Raw genomic sequence first — 22381 nt, forward strand, 5'->3', positions numbered from 1 at the left:
CTGTTGCTCGAAAAAAATAGCTTTGAATTTGCGAATGGGCACTTCCTACAGACCAACGGAACCACCATGGGAACTAAGATGGCTCCAAATTACGCCAACATATTTATGTCAGAACTGGAAAACATCTTTCTCACCGAAAGCCCCACTAATTGCTGTTTTACAAATATACATCGACGACATTCATGATCTGGGCCGATACTGAAGACGAACTCATGAAATTCATCGCCGCCTTCAATTTAGCTCACCCATCGATAAACTTTACCCACTATATATCACAAATGTACTTGAAGTTTTTGAATGTAAGTTTGGAAATCGCTAATATAAAATTAAGTACGAAACTTTACAGAAAACCTACCGGGAGACAACAATACCTCTATTTCAACAGTTGCCATCTTCGACACTGTAAAACCGATCCGCTTTACCCTCAGACGCACAGATTTAAGCGCACGTGCGTTTTTTGGCACAGCTATCTCAATATATCCTGCGGCTCAGCACCACCAGCCATCGAAAAACGACGGCATACCATCCGCAGACGAACGGGTGAGTGAACGGCTAAACAAGACCATTGGCGGAATGATCGCCATGTACGTCGACGTGTAGCACAAGATCTGGGACGAGGTCTTACCCTGCGTCACTTTTGCCTACAACACGGCAGTTCAAGAGACGACTGAGGTTACACCTTTCCAGCTGGTACATGGTAGGAAAGTAACGACCATGCTGGATGCGCTGCTGCCCCATGTGCCAAATGACGACAGAAGCGACGACTTCCGGGTGGTTGCTCAACAGACCGAACAAGTGTGCCAGCTCTCCCAACTCCGGATTCGAGACCTGCAGCGTGGCGATGCTAGCCGCTACAGCCTTCGTCGTCGAGACGTTCACTTCCAGCCCGGAGACAGAGGCGGGTGTGGACACTCATTTGTCGAATCGGCCTCAGTGAAAAACTGTTGAAACGGTGCTTCGGACCGTACAGGGTACTTCGTCGTTTCAAAAAGCTTAACTACGAAGTGGTGCCCGACGGAATGCAAACATCATCACGACGCCGACAACGACCCCAGGTGGTTCACGATGTTCAACTCAAGGCGTTCTGCGTTCGGTAGGTCTGGATATTTCTGGTTCCAGATAAAATTTTTTACAATTATTTTGGGATGTTTTGTGTTGCATCGCGGCGACCCGGTTTTAAAGGGGGGTGTATTTCTGCATGTATGATCGAGAAGATACGCTTCCCCATTCATCTAAAGGATTCCTCTATACTCTTACCCTGAGCGTAAACGATGAGAAGGCCAGGATGACCTTGCCTAGTCAGCCTCGCCATAGCTCTTTCGCATACATTCCAGGTCAAATATTCAAAATGACAAGCATCGTAGATGAAGAGCCGAGCGCCGTAATAGCGATTCATTCACTGATTCTCTCTCACTATAGCCAGGTGTTGCCCTGATGCACCGTCGCTTGCCACTTCGGCCGTCGACGCCCGCTGCTGTTTTCTCGACGTGCGTTCTTTTTCGTTTCTACCGCAAGTTCGCCCCCATTAAATACTTAGTACATTTCGTCTTCTCCGGCCTCATCGTCTGTCATTCCCCTACTGAAAAATCCGGTATAACTTTTCACTAGCCGGAGTATGGAACCGGAAATTTGTTACTGGAAACCCGAAATCCAGATTGCAGACAAAGGAATAATTTCGGAAAACAGAAATTCCAGACAGAGTCCAGATAGAATCTAGATAGATTTCCGGTTCCATAACCCGGATAGCGAAAACTTATACCGGAGTTTTCGGTAGGGTCCTGACAATATATGCGTGATAGAGACTACCCGAACAAAAAACAAAATAAAAAAAAACAAAAAAAAAAAACATTATTGATGTAAAATAAATTCCACCTGATAAATCAGGCTAGTTAACTATTCCGTGGTAGCGCTTTCGATTTTTTATATATATTTTTTTGAAACTATTACATTTAATTCTGAACGAATATATTTGGATCAAGCCCATTATACCTCGAGTAAAACAGGTAGGAGAGAATGTTGTTTTTTTTTTGTTTTAGTTTTTGGTTCTTATCTTCACTTATAATTCTGGCAAGTATGCTCCGATATCCAGTTCTTGTAATTTATCACTGGTAAAATGATTTCATTTGAATCAATTTTTGAGAGTAAGCCAGTTCCCTTTTAACTTAATTTTTCCTTGCTCTTTATGATGACCTATCAGTCTATAACATTCCGCTCAAAATGTTTTGTGACTCAAATTATCAAAGTCTACGACTAAACATCTCGAATTCGCTACAAAGCTTAATGTTATTTTTTAATCATTAAAAATCATTATGAAGCCTAAAAATGTGGTGATATTCTGTAATACGATGAAATTTATGTTGAGAAGTCAACACGGCCGAATGACTATTACATGCAGATCCTCCCTCATTCTTGACGCATTCGAGGTATCAGAGTTGGTTTTAGACAGAGCCGCAGTATGTGGCAGTACTGACTGTCGCAATAGTGACGCGATAAGAAGGCACTGGACGCAGGATACAGGCCAGATATTTAAGAGCTTCTTTGGCGACGACACGTTAGCTAAACAGCCTGAAAGTTAGGACACCGTACGAAGTAAAAAAAAAAGACAAACGAACCTTTTCTTGGAAAAATAAACCAATGTTCCCCTACAGTAAAACGAGAACTTCAGGCGTCCCACAAGCTCCCGATCAACGCAAAAGAAGGCTGTTGCTATGACGACAGCACCTTCGGCAACACGAATAGCCAAAATACAGATCTTAAGGCATGCGAGACGCCGCCATAACTGTAGTTCATAGGAGTCGGGCGCCAGTTGACGAGAAATCTGGTGCAGCATTGTGCTTCGCTCGCGCAGAGCCTAACCGGGGTTGTAGCGCGTACAGAGATTACAGTTCAAATGCTACATGGCGGCCGCGGTGGCGTAAGGAAAATGGTTGTCAGATCGGTCTATTGAAGTGTCATACAGACTTCGGAGCACGTGAGTTTTGTATCAAACAAACGTCGGCAGCCGAACCGGCAATGCTTTTTTGGTGATCGTGTCCGTCCACTGATATGTCGACGCTACCGTGATTTAACCTGGCATGAATGGTATGTTTTACCGAGCCCGGAATAACGGCATTGGTCGACTGCCACGAAGTTAACAAAACTACCATCGTTGTTAAAAGGAGACGACTTGCACAGCTTGTTTGCAAACCGGTGTAGGTAGAACGAGTCGCAGAAGTATGGAAAGTTGGGCCAGTTGGTAGTGAATCATGGTGAGGATTAAAGCGCTCAAAAAGAAGGACAACAGGAAAGAAACACACACCACAGATTAGCGCTAACTCGTAACTGATCGATTTATTGTGACCTAGTACATAAAATAAAACACAAAAACACTCCCCTAGACCGCCCGTGGGCAACCCACTTTGTTGCAAAAAATAAAATAAATATAAAATATTAAACAACTCTCAAAAACACGTTCGTTGACAGCGCACGTCTCGAAGACGCGGGACATGGCACATTCAAGATAAACAAATCCCAGTCTCATTCAAAGCAACAAAGGGATGACTAATGCAGTTCTCCACCCTTGGCCCTCTGCTTGTTCAAAACCTTCAAAACTTCCTTGGCCCTCTGCTTCTTCAACGTAGCCAAAGTCTGGATGCAGTCAACCAGCGGGGAGCAGTCGCACCTGCTGCAATGGACGGCCAGGTGGCCTGAAGGTGTTGAGCGTGACGAGGAGCTGTTTTCACGAAGTTAGTGATTGACACGTCTTCCTGTCTGCCCTACGTCTTTCCGAAAGACAGCGAGATACAGTAAACCATTCCCGAACGGCAATTAATGTGCCGCTTCACGTGGTTGGTTCCACAGGAAAAATTTTCTTTTTTCGCTTCACGGTCTTTTTTACATAGCTGTACAGATTTGTTTTGCGCCTTGAAACCATTAATACGTCGTACCGCTTTCCCACGTTTCTTTATGTGGTGCGACATCCCATTAAGATAAGGCATGGTGACAGGTCCGAGTGGTGTCTTTCATGCCACCCGACCTGCCGCTCCCCCCAACCCCTTCAGCAAGATTGAGATTTTTTTGTTGTGTATCTGCCATGTCCCACACTTTTCTGACGTGCGTTGTTGACGAACGTGTTTTCGAGATTTGTCTGTTATTTTTTTTTTTGCCTTTTCTTTATAAGTGTGTTGCTCACAGGCGATCTGGGGCAGTGTTCTTTTTCTGTATCTTCTTTGTCTACCATGTCACAATGTATTAGGCGCAAGTCTGTGGTGTGTTTCTTCCTTGTTGTCCTCGTTGCTTCTGCGCTTTAATCTTCACCAAGAAACTATTTGCCATTGCGCTGCTTGCAGTCTGGGGTATGCCGGAGGGAGTCGAAGTTCATGAGAATACTTTTAGACTACAAGAATTCCAGCAAGAGCTACGTAAATAGCTTCTCACCCAGAGAGAGAAAACGCGCGCGCGATCCATCGAAGCACTGGAAACGCACTGTTGGGCCGCGTGCGTCTTGGTAACCACCGCGTGACCGATTTCTTACAACCGAATATATAAATTGCATGGCCACTAGACATCTCCAACTCGATGCTGACGTGATGTGCGGCGGAGAAGGTTACAGACATCAGTAGCTCCCAAAGTGAGTATCTAGTTCGACATGATTTGTCGTTTCTACCTCCCCCCTGCAAAAATCGATCTTGGCATTCTATGGACTGGCTACTTCCGTGCTATTACCTCTCTGGCACTTTCGTGGTATGGGCTGGATTTCTACGGAGAGTTGACTTACTCGTTAGTCACTCCCGGATTGCCGTCAACGGCAATCCGATAGTGACTACAGACCTCTTAACTTCGGAAGCGTTTCTTATTTATTTCTAATACCCCGCTAGGGAAATACTAGAATTTGGCGTGTCTCTGGACATCTTAGCATTCGACGAGTCGATGGACATCCTAGCCCTGGCCGAGAGTAGAAACCATTCTATTTTCTCACTATTCTCTAAGCTAAGGTCACATCAGTTTGAGGAAGATTTATAGCAAAGCATTATGTGACTCTTTATGTAATTCTAAGAACTGGGAAGCTGTATTACTGTCGTGATGTAGGCGAGCTGGTTCATGGTAAACGGAAATAAACACAACCAGACCCCAGGTACTCCCTTACATGCACAAACTCTCGCACAATTTGAAAAAGGTAGCTGGGAAGTTTGACGTCCCTGTTGTTTTTCGGTACCTCGAAAGTTGGCGCAACTCTGCCCTAGAATTGCGGATAAGGCTGGGGGCAAGAGCCAATGTGCCTTAAGGCACATGAACAAGTATGTTGATTGTGTGGTTGGGGCGGTATACAAGATACCACTAAGCTGCGGAAGAGTGTACATCGGCCAAACTGGCCGATGCATTAATGACAGGGCACGTGAACATGACTGGACATTCCGGTCGACTGCTGGGGTCACTCGCCTCTGCATTGTGCTGCCTGTAAATGCCAGCCCCAATTCAATAACATCACCAACGTAGGGAGGGGCACAGATAAAACTACCAGAGAATTATTGGAAGATTCTGCAATAGCAAAAGAGGGGGAACATGCATGCGTCAGCCAAACATCGGTTTTTGTTCACAAAAAAAAAATTGGCTATCTTGACACGTGCTGAAGCGATAGTGCGGTTTACTTCGTTGGTGTTTTTTCAATAAATGTTTAGTTTGAGTTCAGCGCTTGTGTCGTTCGCACCTTCCTTTCGTCCTTGTGTATTTTTTGCGCGCTGTTTATTTCCGTTTGGGAAACTGTCCACGCCGGCATGCAGTTTTGTTATTAAATGTAAACTTGTGGGTTTACGTGCCATACCAACGAAGGGCATCTGGCACAGCCCAGCCGAGGACTGAGGATAAATTAGGACCACCTGGGGATCTCCTGACGTGCAACCGAAAGCTCGATTACACGGCACCTTTTCCGCAATAAGCCTCCGTCAGTTTGCGAGTACCTCGGCCGGTATTTGAACCCGCCAACTGGGAATCCGTAGACCGGCGCTTTGCCTCGGAGCTACTGACGTGGCGAGTTTTGTAATTGTGATGCATAATTAATACCAGCATTGTTTCTCTCCTCTATCACTTACCACGCCCGCCAGCACAAATACTGCAGAATATGTTTCCCCGTTTCCCCAAGAAGGAAAATGGAACTGCCGAATAGCTGGTTATACAGAAAGTAAACAGACGCTCGCTAATTGAACGTGAGCAAGAGAATGGTCGTTGTCCAAGACACACATCTTTTTTTTTCCTAGACAAGTTTTGCTTAGACATATTCGAAAAAAATTCTTATTTGATTTCTAGTTACGCGCAACCATATGGACGTCATATTACCCCTCTATTTTGCAAACTCAGCAAATCAACAAGTGCTGTTACTTTTTTTGCTTAAGACATTAAAGTTGTTTAATTTGCTTTAAGCCCACAGTCCCACCGTATGTGTTCACCATGGTGCGAAAAGGTTAAGTAATAATGGCAGCGATATAAACTGAACTTACGAATAGAACAAAACAAAGAGAAGCCGCGGTTAATTCTGCATTTTTATTTATGATGGGCGTTATACGGCATAAAACGAATTAGGACCTTCAAACTTCTCATTTATGGGTCACTTCTAGCCTTTAGAGTTTCTTTGGAATTTCCAAAAAACTATACTTCATGCAGATGCCCTCTTCACTCGGCATTGACAGCAGAGAAGACGCCATTTTTATATTAGGCCAAACGTATCTCCCGTTAAGTTCATGTGACTTCAGTCTGCGAGCTCTGGATGGGGCAGTACACGACACTTGCTTGAAGAACAAGGTCACGCATAGCATCTACCGCACTATCGTTTTTGGGCCAATCGTTCAAGAGGATACAAGTGACAAATCTTCTCTTTGTATTCATTGCTGGGACATCCTAAAGAGTAGCTTTTGTGAGCGCACCCGCTTTCGGGCCTTAAAGGGCAACTCCGGTCCCTACTTTCGATTTTCGGATTATGGTTGTTTTTAGTGCAGTCAGCGTCTCTGAATTGAGAGGTGTAATTTTTTTCTCGTTATTGTGCGTAGCTTTAAAGATATCGACGCCTCAAAGTTTTGTTTGGGGCGCGGCCAACAAAACCGAAACTAGCCGCTCGAGGCCCCGGCAACACTGGAAATCAGCCGATATGTGAACATGACGTCAGGATCGTTCTCGTTCAACGAGCACGGAGGCCGAGCGGCACCTACACTGTTAGCAAGTCCCGTGTATTTGGCGAATATTTGGGGTGAAAAACACGCCATTTACACAAATTACCATAAATTTACACGATGAGTAACGGATAATTCGTTCAGAAACCATGCGAGGTTGTAAAAAACGTGTTTTGGTTCGGTCATACACGCATAACCGTGTAGCCGACCTCGAAAACGCGCATCGCCCCCGGCGACGACCGCGGCATTGCCGGCTATCGAAGCACCGGAATGCTTGGGGACACACTTAGAAAGGACCGCCGAGACAAATGCCGCGGAAAGAAACATGTCTCGGAGACAGATATGCACCAAAAGCAATTGCGCCATGTCGCACGACGTTGGCGAAACCCACGCTTACCGGGCTCGCCGCCATCTTCTGGTCGATGGCAATGCGGCTCGCTTCATGTCGCCCATGTTTGTATTTAGTTCAGGGGTCCTGATAACAGCTTCTTAGACACCACAAATAAAGTTATGGGTCTAATTATTCGTTCCAAACAGTTAAAATGGATATAAAAAGCGTGTCCTCGATGTGAACACGTGACATTGCAGTTGGTTTCGTTTTTGCTTCAACCTTCAACTGCAAGCGATCTGGCCACGGCGCAAGCGCAACGCCGATGTACGCTGGAAGCAAGCGCCGGTTGGCTTTCGTTGTTTTTGTTTGACCGGAGAAACTCTGGCAAGTACGCATGGCGTCGCTACTGTTTTGGTTTGACGGGACGCGAGAAGCATCGCATAGAGCTTCGGAGTTTGCGAGCACATAGTGAAGACGTGACTGGAGAAGTGCCCCTGTGATGTTCCTGGAAGACGGAAAGTAGCATTTGTAATCGTCGTGTGTGCTTTGAAAGCGAAGGGAGTCACAGGGTCCACGAGTTCGCAACCACAAGCCAAGGTTCACGACAGCGCGGCGTTGACTTCGGCGATCTCGTTCTGTTTGGTGCAACCCGGCGATGCGAAAAAGAGCTGAAACATTCGTCGTGTGTGGTGCGGTGCTTTGTATTCCGGGTCTGTTTGAACCACGCTTTTAACACGGAGCGCAAATTGTTTGTTGCGTGGTGGAGGTTCAACGGGTACGGTCCCGTCGTCGTCAGCTGATCCGGTCCAGCTGGTCCGGGAGGACGCAGCGAGCGTTTTTAAAAGTAAATCTTCCCTCGTTCCGTTTCGAACTGTGGAAGTATCCCGACACATGCCGTGAGTAAGAAGCAGCGGGCGTTGTCAACAAAATTACGTTGTTTTAATTGAATAATGGACTCCGGATTGTTGTCTGAAATCTGCCGTTTTTTATGCTTCGTGTTGGACTGCGTTTGCATAGCGACGCACACCGCTCGAGTATGATTCGGTCCTGCAACGAGTTTGTTGCGGCAGTCATGCGGCGTGAATAAATAAGGGCAAGGTTTCCTACCTGCCCACAGATGCATGTACTGACACCATTTTTTATGTTGTGAACGTAGTGCTCTTTCTTTATTTTGGAAGACGCGTTGGTGCATTTATTATGGTACAATGACTTGAGAGTTGAGAAATTAGAGAGCGAGCAAGCTTTCTCAACTTTGTCTCTTTCTCTCTGGTACTACCCTGTTTCAGTTTCAGTAGGCATATCTACTAGCAGGTACAAACTGCTCTAAAGCAGGTAAAAAACGGGAAGCTTAGGACGGTGCGGACTCCGTGTTTTGCGCTTTTCGCAAGGTGACAGGGTAAATGCTTTTGTGAGATATGCGGAATATGCAAGCGATTTTGTTACGCCCGTCGTTTGCGTCTCTCCAGCAAAACGAATAAGATGATCTACTACAAAGGCGCAATCACAAGCCAAGATTTAAGATAGCAGTCGTTTGCTTCGGTGATCCGTGTAGCTGTATTCTACCCTGCTCTCTGCAACACCGTGTCATGACGAAGAGCTGGAATGGTCACGGTTTGTGCTGGCCTCCCGGTTGACAGAAACCCGCGTCGCCCGCATCGGCACCGAGTGCGCTCGGGCTGTTGATGCTCCAGCCTTTCATCCGCGGCTTGTCGCCAGCTCATCCTGCTGCTCAACGGTGAGGAAGCGGCGAGAGTAACCTCGGAAGTGAATGTAAATCCTCGTTCATTCAGTTATCCGGTGTCAAAGTGTGGAAGATGTCCAACGTGTACTGAGGGCGGGAACTACGAGCGTTTTGCCTTGCTTTTATAACCGAAACCAGAACAACGAGATAACTGCCTTGCGTACTCTAAAATGACGAAAGCAATAAGTTTCAACAGGTCGAGTACGTCACCGGGGATGTAGGCGAGACGGTGCACACTGTTTAAACGCTTGCAGTATCCACGAGTGGTACCAGGAAAGCGACGTCAACAGAGAAGGAGCTCGCGATTCAGCATAATACACTGCTACGGTCCCGTGTATCTTCAAAGTTCGGGGTGGTGGCAGTATAAAAAAAAGACGCATCAGCGCCCCACACCAGTGTTCACGAATAACACCGGTCACAAACTCCCAAGCCCCACCGCTCTTCTCGACACCGACACGACATACGACAACAAACTGCATCAAAACGCCCCAAATGTGAAGGCGTCTGCTCCCGTACTGAAACTGCTGCAACTAGGGGAAGGGAAGTGTTGGGCGGATGTCCAGATGTCCTTCACAAAAATATATAAAAAATGCTTTGCGCAAGGATCATTTTCATTTATTATTGTATACGTAATGACAAAATCCCAATAATTTGTTTTTCTATCTGATTCATGCTAGTCGGACTGCTCATAACACTGGTCAAGCAAGAAAATAACAAAAATTTGAACTTTTTCATGAGCGGTTTAAGATTTATTGTTAACATATCATTATTTATTGCAACGGACTAGCATTATAGATTTTGCCTCCATACTTTTTAAATGCAAACAGTTCTAACACACGGCTGTCCATTGCGCCGTGTTTTGTGTATTCTTCTATAAATCTGTAATGGTCAGTGACCGAGGAGCTCACCCGCACATGTCAAGCTTATATGCGCCGCGGGGAGAAATGGACATCAAGTAGGAAGTGTCGGGCGTTGCGTCGGTTGTTGTGTTTGTGTATGTGTCGGTGCCGTGTAGCTGTGTGCTGTGTTGCCTGCGTTGTATGTAGGGTTGCTGCGTGGCCATGGTCGTTCCCAGTGTTAACAGACTCGTATTTTTTTTTAAAACAGGCTGCTAGAAATCTCGATAGGTGGCGCAAGTTACCGCCGATTCTAAATAGTTTGCTCAAGTTATTTATCCATGTGAGTTCGGCATTCGTTTTTTTTCTTTTTTTGTCTAGCGGCTCGTTGAAGCTATTGACGCCGCCGACCGCCGACAACACACGTACGTACCTTTGCAAGTAGCTACGTCCGCCGCTTGGAGACTTTACTGTGTATAAAAGACATCGAACGAGAACTAACGCGCCCTGTGTGCTTTCAATTCGGCTGAAAGGCACGCGGCTCGCTGGGCTCGTCTCTCGCCTGTTCTCGGCCGCTGGCCGCCATGCTTCATAAGGAACACGCTCGAAACGGTTTTGCGGAAGGCAGACACGGTGTAGCGTGTTAAGTTTACACAGCAACTCATATGTAGACGAAAAACACAGATGGCCTCGTGTAAAACGAACACGTTTCGACGTGTCCGCTATGGGACAACGGTTTACACGTCTGGGCGTGTTATTTTTGCTAACAGTGTACCTCTGTTGCGCTAGCCGTCTAAAGATAGGAGGTAAGCTGATTTTGTTTTATTTCTGTATACGTGGTAGATATCCAGCATATGTAGCGAGAGTTAGTGCGTATACCCAAAAGCTAGCGACTGGAAAACCCGTGAACTCGTACGGGGCCGTACTCGGCGGCCGCCGCCATGCGTGCGCTACGCCGTACTCGTCGCTTGTATACCCAAAAGCTAGCGACTGGAAAACGAGTGAACTCGTTCGGTGCCGTACTCGGCGTCTGTGGCCGTGTGTGCGGTCTTCCGTACTCGTAGCTAGGCCTAAATTGTCATCGGGGCTCCGTAGATGGAGCGGCGTTGCTCTACGCCGCGCTGCCAGTCCCAGACACGAAGCTTTGAGGCTCTCCGGCGCGGGCCGCGGCGCCCGAACACACGTGTGCTGGGCTGTACACGTCTGTTTTAGAGCGCAGCTCTTAGGGGCCCGTTTCCGGCTTGAGCGGCGTCGGCGTCGGCGTCGGCGTAACGGCGCGGTGCATTGTGGGTAAATTTCCCCGCTAAATCTAACGGAAAAATTTCTCCGCTAAATCTAGCGGAAAAACTTCCCCACTAGATCTAGCGAAAAATGTTCCCCACTAAATCTAGTGGAAAAATTTCCCCGCTAAATCTAGCGGAAAAAGTTCCCCGCTAGATTTATCGGAAAGAATTCCCCGCTAAATCTAGCGGAAAAAGTTCCCCGATAAATCTAGCGGAAAATTTTCACCGCTAGATCTAGCGGAAAATTCCCCGCTAAATCTATCGGAAAAATTTACACGCTAAATCTAGCCAAAATATTGCCCCGCTAGATTTAGCGGAAAAATTTCCCCGCTAGATTTAGCGGAAAAATTTCCCCGCTAAATGTAGCGGAAACATTTTCCCGCTAAATCTAGCGGAAAAATTTGCACGCTAAATCTAGCCAAAAAATTGCCCCGAAAATTTCCCGCTAGATTTAGCGGGGAAATTTTTCCGCTAAATCTAGCGGGGCAATTTTTCTGGGGGTCACGTGACCCCCCAAGGTCACATGAGCCCCCCCCCCCCCCCCCCCCCGAGGTCACGCGACACCCCCCCCCCCCCCCCCCCCCCCGTCCCGAGAACACGTGACCCTCAGTACCCTTCCCTCCTCCTCCTCAAGAGCTGCGCTCCAATTCGGTGTTGCAGGGAGTTGTAAACGGCTTTCATTATTTTTCGTTCCCTTTTCCTCGAGCGCGTAAAAGCCGAAGTTCAAGGTCCACTCGGCGAACAGCGTTCACCCACACCTTCTCCAATTTCCGGTCCGTCGGAAACGTGTGAAAAAGCACCTCCAGGTTGTGCAGCGGGCTGTTTGAGCAGCCCACAGCGCTACAAGTTGCACTCGGCACCGTTCGAGGAACAGCAGGGCAGTCTTGGGCGCACCGAGTCGCTCGCTAAAAGAAGTTTTGGATACCTCACAAGCAAATAAACAGAAGGCTATACCGAAGCTACACGGGCTACAGACAAAAGCAACGATTAAACACGCCAATTACAAACCGAAGTAGCGGTGGTAGCGGCTCAAAGAAGCGCTCTCCGCGCAACGCCCGGACCGGAGGAAAAAAAGAGAACGATACTGAAGTCACGGCCCAATGTTGCTTTACCGATCGGCAAGCCGCTGGCCGCCCGCTAAGGAGCAGCGGCTCGCGGCGGGTCGCATTTTTATTATCGGAATTAGTTGAGAATGCGGCGTCCCGCGGACGTAATAATTTGGCTGGGGTCGTATTTTGTGTCACTACAGCCATACCAGCAATTTATTTCATTTTGAGTTTTGGCCGGAGTTGCCCTTTAAAGGAGCTGCTGCTTTCCTACTCATTCTTTTTTTTTATCTCTCTCTCCCTCAACTGAAAGCATGGTAGAAGGTACGCACTCGGCGAAGCAATCAACCGTAAGCTTTTTATTATTTGACTCCGCTCTCTGTGCGCGGCTAACGGCAGGAGCGTGATCACATAGTAAAAGTTTGACGGAAGATTCAGTAGCAGTTCCAACCCTGGAATGCCCGCTTGCTGACCCAGTTTCGTACGTGCTGTGGCCAGCGTGGCTGCCGTGGATTTCGGTAATAAATGATATATTGCCCGCGACAAATTATTCGGAGTGTAGGAAGGCTACTAGTGTTAAAAACGTCTTACTCGTATACCGGAATCAAGCGATTTCTTCAAAGAAGCCGAAGAAACGTTTCTGATGCATTTAGTATTCGGCTCGGCAAATGACAGCTTATGCCACGTCAAGTTGAATTTTCACGAAGTCCTTCCTTCTTGTTTTTGTGTGGTTGTTGTGAACTGCCAGTGTCGGCATAGATCTCGAATGGCATCTTTGAAGTTCGAAAATTTTATTCGAAGGCGCTGTCCACCCGATGGGGTTTTAAAAACACAAAAATATATTTTTAAACAAACACGCTCTTATTATCTTATCTAGAACGATTGACCGTTATTTTAAGGGTACTCATCCGGATTACCTGTAGAATCACCCCTGTTCTTGTTTGCTTCTCAATATTCTGAGTTGTATAAGCTTAGTAGTATCTCGTCACATTTCAAAGGTCGCTTGCCACGTTTGCACTTTTCTACTAAATAGTCTGTGTGTAATAAACTTATAGATTTGAAATCAATATCTTGTGTTACCTTCAGCGGCAGCTTGCTCTATATTATTTAGCTACGGTTCCCACAGGCTCGGCCTATGAGCTGAGGATTACCATTATATTGCCTTTGTCGCAGCAGCATACCCCCCCCCCCCCCCCTAGGGGTCTAAATGACTATTATATTACCTTGGTAGCAGTATCCTTTGACTGTGGACATCCTAGGCTCTTCCTAAGAGCCTCCCATAGAAAATATGCCACGGACATCCTGTTGCCTTTGTAGCAACGTCCTACGGTTATTCTTCTTTCAACTAGACTTCGTCTTGTATTAGAACTGCCACAGGCCTAGGCTTCCCATAGGACGTCTTGAGGAGGTCAGTAGACCCAGAGTGTCTGTAGGACGTCCTTTGGTAAATCTCTTATAGGAGGCCCCTAGGAGGGTGATAGGGACATGTTTGCGCTCTTGGCATTCCTAGAGAGACGCTATGCCCCTTTTAGGTACTCTTTTCTGTAGAACATTTCTAGGGTGTAATAATTTTTTTTAAGGAACGTCGTGTCCAAATAAAGTGAACATTAAAATCAGAGGTGTACACGTAGACTGTCGCGGACGATATAATAAAGACCAGGCGATCACGTTGCGTAAAAGGCCCCCAGCGCTATCTATCAAAAGAAATTTCGAGCATTATCGAACCTTCAAGAGCTGCTCCATTTTTGTTATCACATCCCGCTTGACCGACTCCTACGGAGTAAATACTGATGTCCGAACTTATTGTAGAAGTATTCCGCGACGAAAGGCGAACTTAAGCGCGACTGAAATCAAGCCAGGTCGGGAAGTAGAGTGATAACTTTTCGGGCGCTTGATAAGTTTGCAGGATAAAATACGATAACCATTTCTCTCTTATTTCACCGAGCACGCTAGTGTGATGCCAAAGCAGCGGCGAAACTGATGCCTCAAAATTGTTTGCCGATAAAGTAGGGAGCAAAAAAAAAACACACACAAAAAAAAACGAGGACATTTAAGCCTTTTTTATGAGTTGTGATTGCGAAAGAACGAATGTCGTTCTTCTGCCCCCTTAGTTCGTTTGCGGCCTACTCGCGTAGACGGCCACGTTTCGCAACTGCCGACGTAGCGACCGGCGGCCGAGCGCGCACTCGCCTCAAGTGGCCGCGCCGCGATGAGCCCGGCCGTGCAGCCTTTACGGAGCCTGCCCGTGCGGGCTCTGCTGGCTCGGTGGCCACGCTCCCTCTTACCGGTGGCCGGGCCGCTGCGCCGCCATGGAGAGGGCTTCTCTGGTGGCGCCCCTTAAAACTACGCCGCGCTAGAGCCAATGGGAGAAAAACCATCAGATCGCGACTACAGGCTACTGGCTTTGCTCCATCGGTACAGGGAAGATGAGGTGCCCTCTGGCGCGGCTTAAAAAAAATTAAAGACGTTTATAATTATCTTTAATGCCGAATTAGAGCTCGGTTCTGGAGGAGAAGGAGGGGAGGGAATGTAGAAAGTGTTGGCTCCTCCTCTCTTCCCCCTCCTCTACTCCCCTTTTATTTAACGAGAAATTTTCTCTAAAGTTTCGGCTAATTTAGTGGGGAGTTTCGTTCGCTAAATTTAGCGGGGAAATGCTACCGCTAAATTGGCGGGAAATATTTTCTGCTAGATTTCTCGGGACTGTTTTTTTGCTAAACTTGTCGGGGATATTTTTCCGGCAAATTTGGCTGGGAAATTTCCCCACTAATTTTAACTAGGAAATATTCCCGCTAAATTTAGGCGCCGCGCGTTGTATTATGGGATGTCCCCATAATAACGTCACACGTGACGTCACACATAACAGCACTGGCAAGCCTCGTGACGTCACACGTGACGTCATTGTGGGAACGTCCCATGATGCAACGCGCGGTTAAGCCGACGGCGACGCCGACGCCGGTCAAGCCGGAAACGGGAGCCTAAGAGCTGCGCTCTAAAACCGATAACGCCGGTTCGCTCTATGGGACAGTTAATGCTTTCGCATTAACAACAAAAATCGAACAGCAATAGACTTCTTCAGAGCCACGCGCTCACCTGGGGTTTTGCTGTAGCACATGTTGCAAAGGTTCGTTATTGCGGGTTTCTTTGTGTTTTGTATCACACGAAACAAGAAATATAATTGATGAGAGTCTCTATTTTCGACAATAGCGTTCGCCACCGCTGCGTTTGAAAACAGCGTTACAACGAGGGGAAAAAACTGGCTTGGTTTGCCGAAATTCGAGGTTAAAGACTAAATTATTCTCCCGGGTAGGTCTTCAAGGGTCGCGCGGGCATATTTCATTTAGCAAGCCGGTGGCTCCTTTGAAGACAGTCTTGGCCATGGACCGTCGAAGCAACGGGACGTCGGGGCGCCTCGTTAGGCCTAGCGTTCCTAGCAAGCCCTTGGCGAACACTTGATAGGAGGGGTCGCTGCCATTGTAGCTTTTTGCGGGTATCCGTGGTTATTGTGTTCGTCTCCGCGGAATTCAGTTTCGAGTAGTTGTTACTTGTTTCTTACTGCTGGAATTCGGGATGCGCATGGAGAGTACTTAAAGGATTGACTGCCCGTTGATTGTCTCGACGAATTCACCAATCCCTGACGAACGACGTAGTTGGGCATGCCGATTTGATCGTAAAACGGTCGTAAGGCACATGCATGGCTTCGTAGGGTTCCACTGTACCTTACTCAAACCGTACGATGATTGTACTTCTTGAATACCAATTTACTAGTTTTGTCGTACGCAACCTTTTTGTTGTGAGATAGTTTTATGAATCTTACCTCACAAGCAGCTATGGTGATATTATGTTTTGTCTCGAAAACCACAATGGCTGCAGCAAAGCTAGCGTCATTTAGTGGCTTTTTATTGGTTCGATCGCTCTATTTCTTCGAGAAAACTGGTTCTAGTTTGCAACTCCCATGGTTTTTCTAATATTATTTCACTGACGCTTTGAAGTGGTTCGAAGATGAACTCCACCCCAAACTACACGCGTCAAAAAGGCCTCCCGTAGAAGTATTACGGCGTACTCACACTGGCGGTTGCTTAAACATTGAATACAATCTCACGCGCGTTTGACGAATGAAAACCAGTGGATCCGCTGCGCGGTTGCAATTCAAATCCCAATGTGAATGCACATTTAGCGCGAGGCACCATGTCAAAATCCCGCCCGAAGACGATCGGCTCAGTCGTTCGTCATTAAAACTCAGCCAGCTCGGATCGTCTCCATGGTAACATTTCAAATTTGGGGGTTTTACGTGCCAAACCAACGACGGGCATCTGGCACGCCCCAGCGGAGGACTGAGGATTAATTTGGACCACCTGGGGATCTTCTGACGTGCAACCGAAAGCTCGGTTACACGGCGTCTTCTCCGCAATAAGCCTCCGTCAAATTGCGGGCACCTCGGCCGGGATTCGAACCCGCCACATGGGGATCCGTAGGCCGACGCTCTCGCCTCGGAGCCATCGAGGTGGCTCCCATGGTAACATACGTTATCTTTTATGACCAATATTAGAGAGAGGGGGCAAATAAATAAAGGGGCGCCACATAGCGGCACAATCTGCCTTATGCGCGTACCGTTGCTCCTTTTGAAGGCTTTTGTACCCTTAAATGAGGGTCAAATCAACCTTGCCAGCGCGCGTGTAGGTTACTTCGTCGGGAAGCAGCCGATGCTATGGTGGAAATCCAGCTATGGTGAAAATCAATGAAAATGATTAACATCGTGCATGGGAATTAAAAGTCGCGGTGTGCCTTGATCGATTCTGCTTTATTCAGCAATTCATTTGCCTTGGCGAAAAATTTGAAGAATTGTCGGCGGGATTCGAACCCACGAACCACCGGTTGTGAGCAAGACGCGCTATACTGACTAGGCCGTGCGAGCCACGATTGCGTGTACGCCGCACTTCCTGCTCACTGGCAGGAAGAGCATTAGAAGCGACATGAAAGGGCGATGAGAACGGGGCGCAATAACCACATCGCGTTCCACTCTTTAGAGGCGAAACGTAAGCGTCCTCCAAGTTTTTGGAAAGGGCGACAGACGAAACGTATATACATTTCGTCTCCAGACCTCTCATTCTCACATTTATATCGGATATATGTCCGGTATAAATGTGAAAATAGCACATTGAACGCGCTGCGTGTTATTCGCTATTTTAGCTATTCCCGCAATGCACGAGGGACCACGCTACGACCCTCGCGCAACGAAAGCTGCCAAGGGCCGACACCACTCGATTTTAGTCAGGAATCAAAATTGCTTAACAAATGCTGAGTCGTTTGTCTGCTTTAATCGTTGTGAAGTCGAAAATAAATATTCGTATGCCACTTACTGATACTTCTTGTAATGCTCGAGGATCGCTCTTTTGCCTTCTTCGCTGAGGCCATAATATCGGGATCCCCCGCCGGCTTGGGACAAAAGGGAGCCGTCGTGTTTCGCAGGTCTTTCCGCGCCCAATCTACAGTTGCAAAATGAAAGCAAAAATGAAGAGCATCAGGAAGTGAACTTGTTCGGTTTCAATGTTCCCGAAGTTCAGATTGCTATGATGTCCCACAAACAGAGGCTGCTTATATATACAGGGTATTTCACTTTAACTAGAACCTATCTTCTAAAACAAGAGCGAGTGAGAGGTACACAAGTTTTGTTTGCAACATGTATTTATCAGGCTGGGCGGAGATTAGTTAAGGAGGTCATCACTTCACTCAATTGACTCAATAACTATAATCTCTTACTTTACTTTTTAACTATTTGTTTTATGCAACGTGTGGAAAAAATATGTATTTGACGACAATTACTATTGGATGTTAGGCCAATCTAAAAAAAATAAAAGGCAAAATTTCTTTTTAAATCTTAATCGACTAGTTTTCTCGTTTTGTTGGTCTGAAGTAAAAATTCCATTGAAAAGGATCGTCGGAAGCACTGCCCACAATGACACTTGCAAAAGTGACCTCGGGTACCGATAAATAATTCCTTGCGGAGGGCAAAAAAGGGGACAAAGGAGAAACACCAATCTCCAAACACAGCTAAGCGACTGGTGCGCCACTGGAAAAATACGCCAGGTCCTGGTATCGAACAAGCCATCTCTCCACCTCGTCCTTTCAATCATGTCCTCACTATCTCGGCAGCGTTTCCTTGGTGGCAGTTGGGGGTTGCGCTGACGACAGAAGTGACGACGTACTTACACGAGTACGTGACACTTCCAAGCATCATTGTGGGCAGAGCTTCACGCACTCTTTATGCGCGATTATTCAATTGAACGAAGAAACACAAATCTTGTTCGATTAATAATTGTATTTCGCCAATTGTCTGAATGGTTCCGGCCTCTCGTGGTAATATTGTTCACTTCTGCAATTCTAATTTTAGAGTTAAAAGCAGTAGTTAAAGGAAAGATTGGGCACTTTTGCATTTGATAAAAAAAAAAACACTTGTATTGCGTTCATTCGGCCTTTAGAATAACGGATATCAAAATTATGTTTCAACACGACGCGCCGGAGAGCCATAAGAGCAATTTCAAAACAGGGCCTCCCTAGCCTTGGGCAGCCAAAAGATCCGTTGATGAAGTCACGTACACCGACCGTCTTTCGCGTTTTCGCGCGTTTAACAATACTTGCGCAGCAAATGGTTGGGTATTCGGGTTCACGGGATGAAAATACGTCAGAATTCACTTTTAACTCATTTTTTTCAAGAACCTCCGTAGGTTTCCTTCAAAAAGTTATCTAACAAACTTCAGTTAATTCTTCAACTCGCCGTGCCGACAATATCCTCATCTAATGTCCGCAGAGTCCGATTAATACACGGTGAAGACGGCACTCCTTAAACTCATATCAAGTTTCTTTCTTTTTTCTTTTTAATATTGTGACTGATGGTGACCAAATTAACAATAAATAAACGGGAAGAAATAAACGTTTAATGTGGCGAACACGTGCCCAAAACGAAAAAGGGAATAGACAAAAACAACAGAGCGTCGCGAGCGTCGAAGTCGGCGTTGAACAGCGTGATCGAACGCTGGGGCAAGACTGACCTCGGCTTTCCACGCGCACCGCCTTTTGTAGCCGCGTGGGTTTCCCGAACATTCGGCTTAGAACGTTCGGTGCGTTCAACATTCGACCGCGAACAAGCAAGAGGATTCTCGAGTTTACGGGAATATTAAATTCCAATAATAAATAAAAGACGCGTCACTACTAGCAATCGAACCCCGGCATTTCGCGTGGGAGGCAGGCACAATAACCGTTAGGCCACGCGCGCTGCCTACTTGGCCAGGTGCGTGCGCGGCATTACTCCCCCCTTTAGAAAGTGCATCGCCCCGATTCATCCCAACATTAAACAAAGCAAATAAAAAGGATGGTAAACTAAAGAGTCATTTGGAACACATAAAGTCCACAGTCTTATTGAGCGTAGTACGGCTTCAGGCGCACGACGTGAACGACTTCAGGTCGTGGTGGGCGGTGTGATGACGTTCTTGTTCCGTCGGGCATCACCTCGTAGGTCAGATCTCCAAGTCAAAGAAGTACTTTGGAGGCTCCGAAGTACCGTTTTAGGAGTTTCTCGCTTAGACCACGGTGGCGAATCGCCGTCCAGACCCACACCCTGTCTCCGGGCTCGAAGTGGACGTCCTGACGACGAAGGTTGTAGCTGACAGTGTTGACACGTTGTTGGGCCTGAATCCAGAGTCTGGCGAGCTGATGGGCTTATTTTGCCCGTCGGGTGACCACTTGGGCGTCGTCGCTTCCGTCGACAGCCGGTTCGGTGGGTAAATTCGCGTCCAGCATTGTTGTTACTTTGCGGCCATAAACCAGTTGAAAGGGTGTAAACCCGGTGGTCTCCTGTACGGCCATTTTGTAAACAAATGTGACGTACGGCAACAGAATTATGTCTTGTGCTCCACGTCGACGTACATGGAGATCATGTCGGCGATAGTCTTGTTTAGGCGTTCCGTCAGCCCATTAGTCGGATGATGGCACGCTGTGGTTTGCCGGTGGTTGGTGTGGCTGAGACGGAGGATCTCCTGCATCAGCTTGGCCATGAACGATGATCCGCTGTGTGTAATGGGCACTTAAGGGGCGCCGTGCCGGAGGACGATGGACTTAATGAAAAACTTGGCGACTTCAACAGCCGTACCTGATGGAAGCGCTTTAGTCTCGGCGTACCGTGTGAGATAATCGGATGCGACGATTATCCATCGGTTTCCTTGCGTCGATGGTGGGAATGGTCCGAGTAAATTCATTCCGATTTGCTGGAATGGGGCAGATGGAGGTGCAAAAAGCTCAAGAAGTCCTGCCGGTCTCGTAGGTGGTTTTCCCTTCGTTCGCACTCATGGCAAGATCGGGTGTAGTGGTTGACTGTCTGCGCAAGCTTGGGCCAGTAGTACTTTTCCCGTATCCTGGCAAGAGTCCTGCTGTAGCCGAAGTGTCCCGCCGTCCGGTCGCCGTGGCAGGCTTCAAATATTTCCTCCCGAAGACTGGAACGGATCACTAAAACCACGCCCTGTTGTTGTCACCGAAGTTCTCCTTGTACAGCACACCTTGTCGGATGGAGAAGGTTGACAGTGTTCTTACGAAAACGGGGAGAACGGCGCTTCCTTGTCCCTCTAAGCGATCGATGAGTGCTCGGAGCTCAGGGTCGTCTCGTTGGAGCGCTGCCATGTCGCTGACATTCAGGGCGCCGAGCGAACGCTCATCGTCGTCGTCTTTGGTGCAGGCAGGACTGGCCTCGACTGGGGCCCTTGACAGGCAGTCGGCGTCATTGTGCTTCCGGTCGGACTTGTACGTCACGGTCATGTCTAACTCCTGCTGCCGTAGGCTGCACCGGGCGAGGCGTCCGGAGGGGTCCTTCATTTTTGCGAGCCAACAAAGAGAGTGGTAATCTGCGACCACACGAAAAGGACTTCCATACAAATATGGGCGAAACCTTGTTATTGCCCAGCGACATCGAGGCGCTCTTTTTCAGTAGTTGAATAGTTCCTCTGCGCGTCAAAGAGCGTCCGGCCTAGGAAGTTCGGTGCGTAGAACATTCGGGCCGCGAACAAGCCAAGAGGATTCTCGTATTTACCAGAAAACTAAATTTCAATAATAAATAAACGACGCGTCACTCCCAGGAATTGAAGCTTCCTTTTTCGCAAGGGAGGCAGGCACAATTACCGTTAGGCCACGCGCGCGCTGTATACTTGGCCAGCTGCGGGGCGGCACTATGTACGAATTGGAATCAAACACTTTCTATAGTGTAACAATTAATGTGGTGCGTGTATATACTGAAATTAAGCAAAAGTAAAATGAGGACAACAAATGTACGACGGACGAAACTAACATTAATAGATCTGTTATGCATTGTCACTTTGTCTTATCAACTCAAAATAACTGATTTCGAGTTTAAAAAAGGACGACGGATGTGAAATTCAAGCTCTTCTGACACAGGAGTCGATTAGTTTCTCGTTTTTTCTTGAGTTTATAACTGAAGAACTGTAAACTTTATTTGCATATTGTTATACAAAAAAGGGTAACTGAACTTCAGCGATTTCCCTTCTGTTATAATAATCCCCAGTGTCGTTTCACAGGGTTGCGAAGCAAAAAGATGAGCTAAAATTCCAGAAAGAAAGACCCAAGAAAAGGCATTCCAGAGAAAGTAAGAATAAACAAGGCGGCATGTGGACGTGCATTTTTGTATAAAACAACTTATCTGTGTGCTCCAAAGAAGAACTGTTAAATAAAAAATGTCTCTTCGAAGTATATCTTAAAAAGTGTCTGTGTTCGTAGTCTGAGCATACGCTAACGGAACGTTCAGTTCGAAATCTTCGATTGCGTAATAACCTGCGTTAAACTTTGATAATTGTTTTACCATTCTCTCGAGGTTATAATACCTTGCAAGCTCAGGTACGTAATAGTTTCAATAAAAATTGTAAAGATTTAAGAGAAAGTACAATATGCACATACGAATGCTAAATACGTGAAATATAAATGCGGAATACCAGAACTACACTGGTACAA

The 22381-nt window shown here is 47.0% G+C and overlaps 1 protein-coding gene across 1 annotated transcript in view; it reads right to left on the bottom strand.

Annotated features, from left to right (window-relative positions):
• The window catches only part of LOC115328074, a gene marked incomplete at its 5' end in the record, with an annotated part of 148515 nt that overhangs the window by 41375 nt on the left and 84759 nt on the right, over positions 1 to 22381 (bottom strand). The window contains one exon of the mRNA XM_040222690.1: positions 17734 to 17859. Coding sequence (XP_040078624.1) covers positions 17734 to 17859 — 126 coding nt within the window. The remainder of the gene's footprint in view (positions 1 to 17733; positions 17860 to 22381) is intronic.

This window comes from Ixodes scapularis, unplaced genomic scaffold, assembly GCF_016920785.2.
Source record: "Ixodes scapularis isolate PalLabHiFi unplaced genomic scaffold, ASM1692078v2 PGA_scaffold2__306_contigs__length_199485367, whole genome shotgun sequence".
Lineage (NCBI taxonomy): Eukaryota > Metazoa > Arthropoda > Arachnida > Ixodida > Ixodidae > Ixodes > Ixodes scapularis.